Below are 12,511 nucleotides of genomic sequence, written 5' to 3' on the forward strand. Positions count from 1 at the left end.
AGTGTGGTAACCATTGTCTTAAAATATTTTCCTAAGTGTATGTACCTAATTTATTATGGAAGATGTTTTAATCACTTGGGACAGTCATAACGTCTATAGTCAAATTCTGTCCTTAGAAAATATTTTATATATGGTAATTTTGAGTGATAATTTTGAGACTTAGAGTGATATGTTTAATTGCATTATTAATGACTGGAGAAAAACAGACCCTGAGAAGGAATATATTACTAAAATGCTGAATTATCTCAGAACAGTGCATTTCTACTCTTGACAATAAAGAGTTCACATCAGTAATTTTTTATACAACATAAAATATTGTGTTTCCTTGTTCAGAATACCTGCTGAAGACACAGAGGAAAGTAAACCTCCACAACCTGATGATTCCCACAATATAGCTATCCATGTCAAGAAGGCACGTGGAGGCCGTACTTTATACGGACCAAAGAAATTTGAAGAGAAGGTAGTACAATTCATGGCTATTTTAAAGAAATTGTAAGTATTTTAAATACGTTACTTCTTGTAGTTGAATAATTCTTTTGAATAGCTTTTTTAAAAAAGATCATTATTTATTCCTATTCAATGTGGATAGTCTATTGGGTAGGGACAAGTCATTCCTCTTGCTTCCAGTCCTCAAAACCCAGGGAGAGGTGGTTGAGGGTCCCCTCGGGGTGTATTAGTCATATTTGCTAACATCACAAATCTCATCATGACTCCGTTAATCACATCGCAATGCTTCTAAATGTTTAGGTATTCAAACGAAAATAATGCAACTGAAACCTGTAATTGATGGATAAGTTGTCGTATCTATAGCCCTCTGTTTATCTCTAGGTGAACCATGAGCAGATCCATGGACTACTTGAGTAATGCCATTTAACATATTTTTAAAAATAACTACCTTATACTCTAAAATTTTTTACTTTGTCATCATACTTGAAATTTTAACAAATTGATTTTGAGTAAGAGTAGCCTCTTTTTAAAGAAATGCAAACATGCCTGACAAGATTAAGAATACTGGTTATTGATAACAGAGCATTTTGGCTTAATCATATTATTATGTCTTAGCTTATACTTAAATTCAGCAGCTCTGAGTAAACAGTGTTAGATGGGAGGAAGAAAAAAAGAGGTTGAAACATTAAAATCATTGGAAAGGTCACGTATGGGGGATGTCACCAGAAAGGAAGGGTTTGAATAAGTAGAGGACACTGTAATTGTGAGGGGTAATTGACAGACCAAAAGAGCTTTACAAACCTTTCTGTTAAATTTTGTATTTTGAGGCATATCAGGTTAAATACAGCCTTACATGTGTTAGTTAGTTTTTGGGTTGTAAACAACAGAAAATGGCTGCTTAAAACAAACAAGCAAACAAAAAGGAGTGGGGAAGGGGAAACTTGTGGGAAAATATTGGATAGCTCCCAAAATAGAGAAAGAAGTCTTTGATTCTTCTGGGTGTATAATATATCACTCCATCAGCTACAACTATTTTTGATTGGAGGTTATTAGGCTCACACTTCGGTTTCAGAGGGAGGGAGTCAGATTGTTGATCATTGCAGTTTGCTTTCATATTCACATCTTGGATAAAGGCTGATGGGGATCACACACTTTAATTTACAATTTTACTGAATATACATTCAATTGGTAAGCGATAGCATTTCAAAAGAGAAAATATCAATGTCTCAGAAAGAGGGGGAAGTGGATCATGAATAAACAATATTAAAAGCAATGAATTAAAACATGATGAAATTTTTATAAATAGTTTTGACGGACTTTATTTTCACTTATTAATGAATTCAGCATATACTTTTGAATCCCTACAGTTTCTGAAAATATTCTTGACTTTGGGATGGCAGTGGCGAATACAACATTTTTGCCCTCATGGGGAGCTTATATTCTAATGTAAGAGGGATAATACAGACACACACAATTTGTACATTGAAAAAAAAAAAAATGAGCAAGCTGGCCAGTGTTGTGACAGTGCATCGGTAAGGGGAAGAAGTGAGGCTTCGGAGTTAGCTGAACCAGATCATGGCTCTGGATCTTGCAGGCTATGGTAGGTTTTCAATCTTGGTGTGACAAGCAAAATGGGAGTGGCATTGTTTTTATTTTCGTGGTAATGTGTAATGTATGCAGAGTCCGCTGTGAGTACCAGGAGGAGATTTGGGATGACCTGTCAGAAGGCTATATGGAATTGGTCGAGGTGTGAGATGACTGTGGTCTGAATTCTGCATTAGGGAGTTCAGTTCGACATGTATCAATAGAACTTGACTTAGCTTTAAAAAAGACACGAGCTGAACAGTTTTCAATTGATATTCCTGGAAGCACATTAGGTTATTAGCTCAACCTGACCACCATCAAAGATAATGCTGGGCAATTCATCTCAGGCTGTCACACATTTGTATTTGGTGACATTGTCTATAACTCCACCGGCTTTAAAAATAGAATTATGGATTTCTTTGGTAAACATAATTGATTTCTTTATAAATGACTAATTTCTGGAGAACAAGTGATGTGTATATGTAACTGTGGAGGTTTTAGAAAGGGTAGGAGAAGAGACAAACTGATAAATGAGCTGTGAAAAGCAGTTTAAGATCCTCTGAGAAAACTTGGCCCAAATGATTTTTCTCCTACTTTCTCCAATTAAAGATGTTTCCTTTGAGGGAAGGAGGCATCTGAAGATCATTATGTTTCAGTGGAGCAGTGATGCAAAGCCACTTCTCAGGAATGACTCAGAGGAATTGGTCCCTGAAAGGACATGAGGATTTGTGTGTTTTAGATTCAGGCTGTTTAAAATCCAAGTGCAATATGGTTCTTATAGTGCTGTTTGCTAGTGAAATGGGGTATAAGAGGAGGAAATGTAATCTCAAACTATATTTTAGGGTTACATGCTGATGAGAGAAAAACACGCTGTGGGTTATTAATTCTGTTAAAAATACAAAGTTGGGTTAAAAACTAAGTGAAATTAGAGAGGCCTTCTTTACATTAAAAAAAGGTTTTATTGGAAGCTAAAAGGGAACATAAGTTAATAAAAAATGATGCAAATGCTAAATGTAATTCAGATTTCTGACAGAAACAGTGATTGTTTATAAGAATGGAAACTTAAAAAGAGAGCTATTTGTGTTAAAAGAGATAAGTTAGCCAAGGACAGAAATGAAAACCTCCTTGACGGTAGATTGATAGCATAGACGAGTAAGGTGCTGACTCTTGGCCCACGAGTGACAGTGAGAGCTAAATCTACTTTTGGGATGCACGTATCACAGATGCCTGGCTTCAGGGTTAAGAAGAAGTATGTTCTGACTTGGACTCCACCTGTAATTAGTTGCTAAGCAGTGTCCAGTTATTTTGCACCCCCATGGACGTCTCCTCTGTCCATGGGATTTCCAAGGCAAGTAATGAGTTGTATGTATGAACTTTATACCTCTTGATACATAATTCACTAATCTATAAAATGGGTACAACTGTTAATGTCATAGGATCATTGTTGTTGAGAAGCCTAAATGAAGATAAAAATGTAAAGCCCCATGAATATTATTAGTCCTTCATAGGTCTTTGTTCAAGTCAGTCTTCCCTTTCCAAAGGAATCTTCCATGTTGTGATAAGAATTTTTTATAAAAGACTTTGCTATGTACTTCCTATAGCTGAAGTATAAAGAGGTTCCTAGTATTGTAGAATAACGATGGTCATATATATATTTTTTAATTTAAGAAGGAATATGCAGATTTCTCTTAGGTTGTGAATAAATCTACTGTGCTGTGCTGAGTCACTCACTCATGTCCGAATCTTTGTGACCCCGTGGACTGTAGCCCACCAGGCTCCTCTGTCCATGCGGTTTCTCTAGGCAAAAATACTGGAGTGGGTAGTCATGCCCTCCTCCAGGGGATCGTCCCAACCCAGGGATCGAACCCAGGTCTCCCGCATTGCAGGAGGATTCTTTACCGTCTGAGCCACCAGGGAAACCCAAGAATATGGGGTGGGTAGCCTATCCCTTCTCCAGGGGAACTTCCTGACCCAGGGATTGAACTGGGGTCTCCTGCATTGCAGAGGAATTCCTTCCCTGCCCTTGTGAATAAGTAGTTGCTGTTAATTATTTATCATGTATTTATATTAGTTTACAAAGGTGCCAGTGGTATTTGTATACCAGAATTTCAGAAGCTGCTAGTTGGTCACAAATTAACTAATGTTTAAGAAAATGATATCTTTGTATCATTCTCCTATTGCTTGGAAATAAGCAAATGCTCTCATTACTTATTTCTTTTGAAATTTTTTTTCCCACTGTGTAGCTATGCCTTAGTCCCTTTGTGTTGCTATAACAAAAATGCCATAGACTGGATGGCTTAAATAACAGGAATTTATTTGTCGCGGTCAGTTCAGGAGACTGGGAGGTCTAAGATCAAGGCACCTGCAGATTCCTTGGGTGGGGCGGGGCCCCTTCCCGAGTCATCCGTGGCCGTCTTCTTGCTAGGGGCTCACGTGGCCAAAGTGGAGAGAGCTCTCAGCGTCTCTTCTGAGATACAGTGCTCGGCGTGAGGAGCGAGGATAGAGGGTTTCCCTGAGCCAATACGCAAGTCAACTCAACTGTGATGCTGCCTGCTCAGAGACAGCACCAGGTTTCATAGGTTTTGGGTTCAGACCTACAAAACTGCTGTCTTTTCTCCAACTCATTCTCCTCTTTTCAGACAACAGTTGAGCTTGTGCTTCTGACTGACCTACCACAGATTAGAGGTTGCCACAACCCTTCCATGGATGTCAGATGCTGCTCACAAGTCTAGACTGTTGTCTGTACTTCTGACCAACTGAAATCACAGGCTCCCATGGCCCCTTCCTTAGGTTCAATTAATTGGCTAGAGCAGATCAGAGAACCCAGAGAAACATTTTGCTTACTAGGTCACTAGTTTATTATAAAAAGATATAACTCAGGAACAGTCAGAAGGAAGAGGTGCCTAGGACAAGGTGTGTGGGAAGGGATGTGGAGCTTACATGCATTCTTGGAGCGTGAGTGAGTGAAAGTTGCTCAGTTGTGTCTGACTCTGCCACCCCATGGACTGTAGCCCGCCAGGTTCCTCTGTCCACGGAACTCTCCTGGCCAGAATACTGGAGTGGGTAGCCACTTCCTTATCCAGGGGATCTTTCCAACCCAGGGATCGAACCCACATTTCCTGCATTGGCAGGCAGATTCTTTACCGCTGCGCTACATGGGAAGCTCAAAGAAAGAAAGACATTATGCATATTACTAATATTATTGTTTAATAATACACATAATATTATATAATACAGCTGATTAATATATATTAAACATCTTTATTGAAGTATAAGTTATTTATAATAAAATGCATATTTTAGCACATTCAATTTGATGCATCTTGACATGGTAGGTCTTGACATGTATATATCTATGAAACCATCACCGCAGTCAAGATAAAGAACATACTCATCATTCATAAGTTTCCTTGTGCACCTTTGTAATCCTTTCCTTTTCCTCAACCTTACACCCCATTCCCTTTCCCTAAGCAGCCACTTGTTAGCTTTCTGCCACTATAGTTTGTTTTCCTGAATTTTGTACACATGGAATCACACAACATATTTTGTATTTTAGTCTGGTTCTTTCACTCAACACAGTTATTCTGGAGATTCATTCATGTTGTTTTGTATATCAGTAGCTCATTGCTTTTTTTTTTTTTTTTTTTTTCCTGAGTGGTAATCCACTCGATAATATACAACTGTTTCTATCTATTCATCTGTTTATAGACATTTGGTTTCTTTTTAGTTTTTGTCCATTATATAAAGCTGCTATGAAGATTCATGTACAAGTCTGGACATTTGCCTTCATTTCTGTTAAGTAAAAACCTAGAAATGGAGCAACTTGGTCTCTGGTAAATATATGTATATGTTGAACTTTTAAGAAATTGCCAAGTTCTTCCAAAAGTCTTGTGCCACAGACATTTCACTATTAGTTTATGAGTGTTCTAGTTCCTTTGCATTCTTGTCAAATCTTGGTTTGATCATTTTAAAATTTTTAGTTATTCTAATAGGTTTATAGGGCCATATCATGATTTTTAATTTATCCTTCCCTACTAACTAATAATGTTTAATGTATTTGTCATTCATATATGTTCTTTTTTTTTTTTTCCAGATGTTCAAGCTGGCTTTATTTTATTTTATTTTTTTTTAACATGTTTTACTCTTTTTTTTTTTTTAATTTTTCAGTGGGTTTTGTCATACATTGATATGAATCAGCCATAGAGTTACACGAATTCCCCATCCCGGTCTCCCATCCCATATATGTTCTTTGATGAAATATTTGTACAAATATTTTGCACATTTTAAAAGTGAAAACTCAATTTTAAAAGAGGAAAATATTTGCACAAATATTGAAGGTAATTTGTATATTCTAAACATAATAGAACATATATCAGATATATGCCTAGTAAATATTTTTGTAGTCTTTAACTTATCTTTTTCACTTCCTTAGCAGTTTCAAAAAGTAGAAGTACTTAATTTTTATAAAATCCAATTTAATAATTTTTCTTTTATGAATCATGCTTTTGATATTGTATATTGGAAATTTTGCCCTATTAAAAATCTTGAAGGATTGATTGTATGTTTTCTGTCACAAGTTTTATAGTTTTAGGTTTTGCATTTAAGTCTATTATTCATTTTGAGTTAATTTTTGCAAGTGGTATAAAATGTGGCTAGAAGTTTTGTTTATTTTTATTTATTTGTTTTGGTCATTAATATCCATTTATTGAAAATGATTCTACTCTTTCTGGATTGCGATGCCTTTGTAGTTTTGGTGGAAATTATTTATTCATGCACAGTGGTTTTACTTACGGAGTTTCTCTTTTGTTGGTGCATGTCTATCTTAGTTTGCTATCACAGTGTCATGATCACTATAGTTTTTGATATGTCCAGTGGCGCTGGCGGTAAGAAGCCCACCTGTCAGTGCAGGAGACAGAAGAGATGCGGGTTGGATCCCTGGGTGGGGAGATCCCCCGGAGGAGGGCATGGCAACCCACTCCTGTATTCTTGCTGGAGAATCCCATGGACAGAGGAGCCTGGCGGGCTGCAGTCCACAGGGTCACTCAGAGTTGGAGGTGACTGAAGCAACATAGCACGCATGCATGCAAAACCAGGTAGTGTGATTTCTTCCGCTTTGTTGCTCTTTTGGGTTATCTTCAGTCTTTTGTGTATTCATGTGAATCTTTAGAATCAGTTTGTAAGTTGCTAAAAAAGAAAAGACTACTTGGAGTTTTACATATGTATTGCAATTTTCATTTGCTTTTTAATTTTATGCTTGTTTTAGGTAACATAATTTATTGAATCTTCCTAGGTTTTAAAAAGAATCTAGCTGTAAAACTCATTTCAAAATAAACTTTGTACAGATAAATAATGTGTTAAAATCATAAGGATTTTGACCGAGAGATGGTGGGATCTGGAAAACTTTCTACTCTGTGTAAATCCTATAAATCAATATTATTAGGACTTTAAACAATCTTTTTCTTGTTTTTTTCAGTTAGATTTACCCAGTTTTAACTTTTCATCTCTTCATTTTTTTTTTTGCCTGAAGTATACCCTTTAATATTTTCCTTAGTGTGGTCTTCTAATGGAAAATACTTTCAAGTTTTGTTTCTTAGAAAAATGCCTTTATTTATTCTTCATTTTTGGAGATTTTTTGCTGAAAATAAAATTTGAAATTGGCAGTTATTTTATGACTTTTTGGCTTTGTTTCAACTATAAAGTCAGCTGTCTCTCTTGTTGTTACTCCTTTGTTCCTCCTTTGAAAGTAATTAGACTTCTTTTTGTCCTAGATATTTCTAAGATTTTTCTCTTTGTATTTGGTTTTTAAAAATTTTACTATTATTTGCCCCAAATTTATTTTTTTTAAGTCTTTTGATTTGTAGTTCTTCTCAAAGTTAAGGCTTGCTGTCTTTAGTTTTGGAAAAATTTTAATCATTAATTTATCAAATATTGTTCCTGATGAACTCTTTTTATCCTGACCTTCTGGAACTCTACTTACTTGTAAATTAGGACTTTTTATAACGTCCTAAATGTCTTCTATCTTATTTTCTATATTTGACTTCACTTTGTCTTGTCTTGTGTCAGTTTGCATATTTTATTTTGCTTTTATTTTCCTGTTCACCAATTCTCTTTTGCTCATTCATGGAGCTCTTATTTCAGTTACTTCACTTGTCATTTCTAAAAACTTCAGTGGATTCTTTTTTTATAGGTTGCAGCTCTTATGCCAAAACCTTCATATTATCATTTAAGTTCTTGGACATTTCAGTCATAATATTGATTACGATGCAAATTGATCACATTTTAAGTTTACTATACACTTGGGCTAGCTATTGTTTTACTGATGTCTATTCTTGTGCCAAATTCATCTGAATTAAAAATAACTTTAACTTTATGATGTGTGCTGATATCTAGTAAGACAATTTCTTACTAATTTGTTAATTAATTACATATATAAAATAGTATCTTTCTCATTCAGGGACATGCTGTAGATTTTGCATTTTTTTTTAGTTTTCTTCTGTGACTCTTAGTAGAGTTTCGTATAGATTCTATATTTTTTTAGGGGGTCATTTCTTAGTTCTTATATCTTTTTTGTGAATACTCTAAGGGCATTACTTTCTTACTGCATTTTTTTTTCAAGACCAGTCTCAAAAAAATTAATGGGCACAGTTGAAGTAGTACTTTCTCCTTTCAACTTTATTGAAATATAATTGATACATAGCATTCTATAAGTTTAAATGTATACCATAATAACTTAAATGTATTATGAAATGGTTACCACAAGTGTAATTAATATCCATAAGCCTATATAGACACAAAAAATGCTTTTTTTTCTTTGAGATGGAAACTTTTAGGATTTATTTTGTTAAAAACTTTCAAATTGTTATATTTTTTGAACATTGAAAGTATATGGGAAAGCTAGCTATTTAACTAGGTCTATAAATATCAGTTTTGTTTATCTTTTCGAAGCATCAGTTCTAAGTTTTACTGGGCTTCCCTGGTGGCTCAGATGGTAAAGAATCTACCTGCAACGTGGGAAACCTGGGTTCAGTCCCTGGGTTGGGAAGATCCCCTGGAGAAGGAAATGACAACCTACTCCAGTATTCTTGCCTGGAGAATCCCATGGACAGAGGAACCTGGCGGGCTACAGTCCGTGGAGTCGCAAAGAGTCGGACAGGACTGAGTGACTAACATTTTCACTTTCACTTTATCTTAAAATGCAAAAACTAAAAATCCATTCAATATAAGTCTAAAAATTTTAGGAAAAAGCTATTGGGAAAACTCTTCTATGAGCAAATAAACTCCATGGAGAGTTTATTCTCCATGGAGAAAATATTCTCCATGTTTGGACGTATTGCATTAGTGTACATGAATTCTTTATTGATGTAATCCATTGTTGTCTGTTGTTGTTTAGTCGCTAATTCATGCAATTCTTTGCAACCCCATTGACTGTAGCCCACCAGACTCCTCTGCCCACGGTATTTCGCAGGCAAGAATGCAGAGTAGGTTGTCATTTCCCTCTCCCAGGAATCTTGCTGACCCAGGGATCAAACTCATGTCTCCTGCATTGGCAGGTGCATTCTTTACCGCTGAGCCCCCGGGGAAGCCCCAAAGTAACCCATACTGCTTATGAATTGCCTTTTAATGTCTGGTGTTACATCTTGAGACTACACTACTTCGTTCTCCCTATTTTCTTCTCATTTGAGCTTATTTTTGCCATTTACAGTCCCTTTCGTTGTTTAGTAGAAAATTTAGAGAAGAAACAAGCCATCTTTTACTAAAATTTACCTCAAGCCATTAATCTTATTTACAGAAAGCCAATATCCATATTGACCTTCATTTCTTTAAGTGTCAATGTGGGTAGATGAACTTCCTCTTGAGGAAACATCAATAATATTAATAGCAATAAGAATCAGTTTTTATTGCTATCTTCTAAAAGCGTAAATGAGACAGGAAATAATCTAGGCATTGGATTTGAAAAAAATTGTGTCACTGATTCAAATTTAAATTGACTAGTGTTTTTTACTTTGAAATTTGATTTATAAAACATTTTGAATGTAGTGTTCTTAATAAGTAAGCATCTCTCTTTTTTGTATATTACAGTATATACACAAAATCCTGGTAACCCATCCTAATTTCATATTTGTAAATGATATACTTTTTGTTTTAGAAACATATATTCTAAGTATAGCTCTCTCTGTAGCAAATACATATTCTTTTGTAGAAAAAAGTGCAATCTATACAACAGCGTAGGAATATTTGGAATATGAGTATATACACTGAACATTCCAAATAACAAGTCACACAAACAATGTGACTTTTCATTGTCTTTTTTTTTCACTTATGGAAATGTTAAGATTACATCTTTGAATCAGTTCAAGCTTTGAATCTGTCACTGAGTTATTAATTCAGAATGAAGTTAAAAATCAAGTCACATTTTCCCTCAGTAGTCAACATTGTCCTTATCATTAATCACTATATAACAACAGCATTTGTTTTCTTGTGTATTTGCTATATATGAAAACTATTATAAAGAACACTAAATATCCAATTCCAAATGATTATTTTCCTAAAAATATTTCTTAGTACACAAGGACTTTGGATAAATCAGCTCTTCAGTATAGAAATAGACTTTTATCTAGAAGTAACCGTCTCCTACAGGAGGCCCCGTAGGGCTGTATTTCTAAGGCTCCTGCCTGTCCCAGAGGCTGCTCAGCTAACTCACCATCACTTCTAAGGTGAGCTGTTATTTTTTACAGAGTTAAAAGGGGATATAAAGGCAAAGTGAGACATGCTAGATTCTTCCAATATTGTTGAAAAATGTAACAATTAAAGGTCCTTGACAGAAAAATCTTTTTTATTAAATTGCTTATATTAAATGATAGTATTTCCACAAACACATATAACTGATTTTTTTTCTATTTTCAGTGATTTTGATACTTATAAGTTCCAAAAGTCAAATTTATCACCGACTTTCAAGTATATGCCTTTATTTTTCTCTTCTGACTTCCTCTTTTGGTTTTCATACTTGAGACTAGAATTTTTATAACAGTTGAAAATTTATTGCTTTAAAGAATGAGGCAAATTAAACAATGTTCCAAGAATTGCTTCAGTTACGGTGTAGTGAGTCCTGGTCCTTAAGGTGATTATTTCTCTGGTTGTGGGCAGTGTTGCCAGCTGCTGGCTCACAGATGCCAGCTCTGAGTGAGGGAGCTATCCAGCCCAAGTTTGTGCCCTTTTGCTGACATTCAGTAACTGAGGTGGATGTTGGAGACTGTTTTATGCCATATTCACATTATGCATTTCTTGACTTTAGCAAATGTCTAGCTCATTGCCCAACTTGTATCTCAATGTGGATTTATATTCATATTTTAAACACATCTTGAGAAAGTATAAAAGTTTTGCCAGTTTAGATACAAAACCAAAGACATGATCCATGAAAGAAATAATTAATAAGGAAGAGTTTATTAAAATTAGAAATTTCTGTTCTGAGAAAGACAAATTCAAGAAAATGAGAATGAGTTAAGATGCATCAAAAGACTGGGAGAAAATACTTGCAAAAACTACATCTGATAAAGAACTGGTATCCAAAATATACAGAGAAGTTGTAAAACTAAACAATGAGAAAACAAGTTGATTTTAAAAAATAGACAAAAGACTTTAACAGAAAATATACTGATAACAAGTAAGTGTCTGAAAAGATATGTTGCATCACGTGTCATCAGGGAAATGCAAATTAAACAGGAAGTTGATATCACCGCACGCCTATCAGAAGGGACGAAGTGCAGGACTCTGACAACAGCGAATGTTGGCAAGGATGTGGAAAGCAGGAGCTCCCATTCATTTCTGGTGGGAACGCAAAATGGCAAAGCCGCTTTGGAAGGCAATTTGGTGGCTTATAGAACTCAACATCCTCTGTGTACATGTGTCTTAGTTGCTCAGTTGGGTCCCACTCTTTAGGAGCCCATGGACTGTAGCCCACTGGGGCTCTGCTGTCCATGGAATTCTCCAGGCAAGAGTACTGGAGTGCATAACCATTCCCTTCTCCAGAGAATCTTCCTGACCCAGGGATTGAATCTGGGTCTCTTGCATTGCAGGCGAATTCTTTACCATCTGAGTCAGCAGGGAAGTTGGCAAGTGATTGTTCTCATTAGCATTTACCCAAAGAAGCTAAAAACTTCTGTTCCCACAAAAATCTGCACATGGGTGTTTATGACAACTTTATTCATAATTGCTAAAGCTTGCCAGCGACCAAGATGTCCTTTAATAGGTGAGCAGATAAGTAAGCTGCAGTAATGCAGACATTGGAATATAACCCAGAGTTAAAAAGAAATTAACCATGACACCATGAAAGATGTGGAGAGAACTTGACTGCATATTAGTAAGTAAAAGAAACCAATATGAAAAGACAACATATGATGGGATTTCAACTCTATAAGACATTCTAGAAAATGCAAAACTGTGGAGGCAGTAAAACACTCATTCATTGCCAGGACTTGGGCAG

The 12,511-nt window shown here is 35.5% G+C and overlaps 1 protein-coding gene across 1 annotated transcript in view; it reads left to right on the plus strand.

Moving 5' to 3' along the window:
* CNBD1 (cyclic nucleotide binding domain containing 1) overlaps positions 1-12,511 on the plus strand; it is a 351,846-nt gene that overhangs the window by 65,956 nt on the left and 273,379 nt on the right. The window contains exon 4 of the mRNA XM_065903452.1: positions 334-492. Within this exon, the coding sequence (XP_065759524.1) occupies positions 334-492 (159 nt within the window). The remainder of the gene's footprint in view (positions 1-333; positions 493-12,511) is intronic.

The sequence above is a fragment of the Muntiacus reevesi genome, chromosome 12 (assembly GCF_963930625.1).
Source record: "Muntiacus reevesi chromosome 12, mMunRee1.1, whole genome shotgun sequence".
Lineage (NCBI taxonomy): Eukaryota > Metazoa > Chordata > Mammalia > Artiodactyla > Cervidae > Muntiacus > Muntiacus reevesi.